This window comes from Plectropomus leopardus, unplaced genomic scaffold (assembly GCF_008729295.1).
Source record: "Plectropomus leopardus isolate mb unplaced genomic scaffold, YSFRI_Pleo_2.0 unplaced_scaffold9445, whole genome shotgun sequence".
In the NCBI taxonomy this organism is placed as follows: domain Eukaryota; kingdom Metazoa; phylum Chordata; class Actinopteri; order Perciformes; family Serranidae; genus Plectropomus; species Plectropomus leopardus.
In genome coordinates, this window is record NW_024704127.1 from 1 (window position 1) to 3,207 (window position 3,207).

General features: G+C 38.9%; 1 protein-coding gene across 1 annotated transcript; it reads right to left on the bottom strand.

Moving 5' to 3' along the window:
• Nucleotides 1-254: 254 nt before the first annotated feature.
• Nucleotides 255-2,608, bottom strand: LOC121940826 (SH2 domain-containing adapter protein E-like; the record flags this gene model as incomplete). Its single annotated transcript, XM_042483510.1, has 2 exons — nucleotides 255-488; nucleotides 2,482-2,608. Coding segments are annotated over 2 exons (361 nt in total), but the record flags the coding sequence as incomplete, so codon positions are not given.
• Nucleotides 2,609-3,207: the final 599 nt, after the last annotated feature.

Consider the following 3,207-nt stretch of genomic DNA (forward strand, 5'->3'; position numbering starts at 1 on the left):
TTGGCTGGAGCTGATATATATAGATGTTAGTGGTTACTTGTTGAGCAAAAGTTGTAGCCAACATCACAATTTAATAAGGAAAAGTCAGTGATGTATTTCTTTTTGTTTCATTTTAAAGCGTTGCTATTTGAGGTATAAAAGAAAGAATAAGTAAACAATTTAAAAGCACAGAAAATTCAGTTAAGGTGTGCACAGGAACAAAAAATCTGCTAAACTCGTTCTCAGATATTGTGTGTAACAAACATCTGGTGTACCTGACAGTGTCCTGACAATATGCTCCTTTTTCCACTCCCAGGGCAGCTCGTACTCAGTCGAGGGTCGAGGGTCGAGCTCAGGCCGCGTGGCCACCGTCTTGTCCCCCTCACTTCCCTCATATGGGATGTCGTATATCTGCAAGGGCACAGGCTGACCTTCTTCCACAGTTCCCTCACTCGCCTCCATCAGCACACACACCTTCAGCAGGTCCTTGGACCCCCGACGTCTGATCTCTTGCAGGTAGAAAACAAAATATAAAAGATTAAAATCTGTGCTGGGAGATGAATATAAAACCACAAACACGAGAGGTTGTAACTCTGTAACTATGGACAAAAGAATGACAAAAACATTGAAGCATTAATTAGAGCTGACCCGAATGCTTCAAAGCTTCAATCATTGCCAAGATGATTGATGTCTTGATTTGATTTTTTTCAAACACGTAAAAGAAAATAGGGAAATGATTGTAACAACATGCAAATAGACAAAAAAGTAATATTTGCAGACAATGAAAAACATCAAGCAAAGAAATGATGACCTGGTTCACACATGTAAAAGGGAGTTAGAAGAAGAGTGAACGTATTTCAGTGACTTTTTCAATGACTTCTCCATAAGTCATTGAATTTTATTTTACAGCTCGATTATTAATTTAAACCTATCCTCTAATTAATGAAACATATATGCATACATCCACATGTCCAAAATCAAATATCATCAATTTTATATCATTATTTACAGAAAAAAAGAGGAAGATAAACTAGAAAATAAATAAATATTGAGTAACCAAATAAATAAACAGTAACCCCTGTAAACATCTGTCTAAATCAGTATTTGAATGCCTCATTTTTTTGTTTTTTTTTTTACCAGTAAAATTAAAAGTAGGTCTCCAGGGTCAAACGCAAATGAGGCCAGTGTCCTCAGTTAAGTCACTGGACTCTGCTTCAGTTCAAGTTTGCTCCTTTTTATACTCATTTCTTTTCATACTATCTTTTAACATTCTACTTTAAAAAGCAAAACCAAGAATTTTGTAGAGCACTTCATTATCTCTGAATGATGGTAAAACTGCGTTATAATTCAGTTTGATTCTGGTAAATGATGTCAGCTGGTACGCTGACTTCAATAATAATGCTGCCCTGTTTTGCTCATTGAGTCACAGTGACATCAGGCTCCTGCTGACTTCCTCAGTATGATTTAAGCCTCATAAAGTGACTCAGCCACATCATCACATCCTCTGCAGACTTCTCTGAGGAGGCCTGGAAGTAGCACAGCCACTGATTGAAGTAAAACCTACTAGAGAGCGCACCGCCATAAAACATTTTCACATTCACAGCGGGCTATTGTGTAACCCTTTTAGCTAAAACAATGGAGTGATGGAAGGAAAGGTCAGGAGAGCATGTGATTGGATGGCGGATCACCGGTCTTCCTCAATGCTGGGAAGTTTTGATAAATGGTCAGACAGGTTCATATAGGGGGTTACACAGAGCTGCGTTTGAGGGGGGGGGGGGGGGGGCACTGAGGGCCAACTTCCTTTTCAGAGAATAGTACCAGGAAACAGAGACAGGAAAGAGGAAGCAGGGGCAGGAAACTGCACCCATTGTCCGAACGCAGCACAGTTGCCACGGTAACCCCGTGGGGTGCAGGGAGCACTAAGGGTGCGAGTTCATGTTCTCGCCGCTCGGCCTGCAGGGACTGAAAATACGATTCATTCACAGAGGGGCTCACACAGCTGTACAGATTCAGTGATTCAGGACTGAATGAAATATCAGCGCTCTCTGTCACACAGCTGACAGCTACAGGAGGACGCAGTCAAAGTACATGGATAAAAACCAAAATCAATATGGCCTGCGCTCTCACAGTATTCTCTTGATGCTGGTCCACAATGTTTGCACAGAACTTGGCAAAACAGCTCTAACCTTGCCCCCTTTACCTGGAATAACTTCTAAAACAACCTGAAATTGTCTGAGCTCTCTTGCTCAGTGACATTGCTACTCAAATTCTCCCTGAAATCGAATAACTGCACATATTTGACTGGTCTGTGTTGCATTTTAAGTGGAGGTTGTGCTCACTCTTTGTAATGTGTGATAGTTGTATGTCTGCTTGTATTTATCGTATGTTTTATGCTGCCCTCTTGGCCAGGCTGCTCTTGGAAAAGAGATTTTAAATCTCAATGAGTATTTTTACCTGGATAACTAAAGTATATATTCATATATGTATGAATGAAAGTCTTACCAGTGATCATCTGCTGAGCATCGTACGGCTCCATGTAACCATCGTTCTCCCCGACCCTCTCTGCCTCCCTTTGCTCTTTGGTCTTCTGAGCATCAAACGGGTCCGCGTAATCCTCGAGAATGATCACCTGGAGCAATAAACACATTTTTTTTGCATATTTAGATACTTAAAACTCTAAAAACAATAGAATAGAAGACACAAAATAATATGGCTAAAAATGTTCCAGGCAAATAAAAACATAAAAAAAAACAGGGATTCTCCATCTGAGATGAGAGCTGCAACGATTTACTGTCTACTCAATTAGATATTATTAAATCAGTTGATGTGATGTGAATATTTTCTGGTTTCTTTGCTTTTGGAAAAACTGATCAACATTTTTTCACCATTTTCTGACGTTTTATAGACCAAAATTAAGTTATTAATTGAGTCTGAAGTGCGACCACTGAAATTGCATTTTATATTATTTCATGTAACAAAAAACAAATAATTGATTGATTGACTGATTGGTGTGAAAACATTTAGTAACATTGCCCACATATATATTATTTACTGCCTTATTAAAATAGGGATGTATTTTTTAACAATTTGTTGATTTTTTTCTTGATAAAAAAGCACAATAGTCGTGCACATCAAAAAACCCCCAAAACATTTAAAGGAAGGGGCTGGACAAATAAGAGATCGCAATAAAACACAAAAAAAGGTTGGCAGACTCTTGCTCCTTTAAGT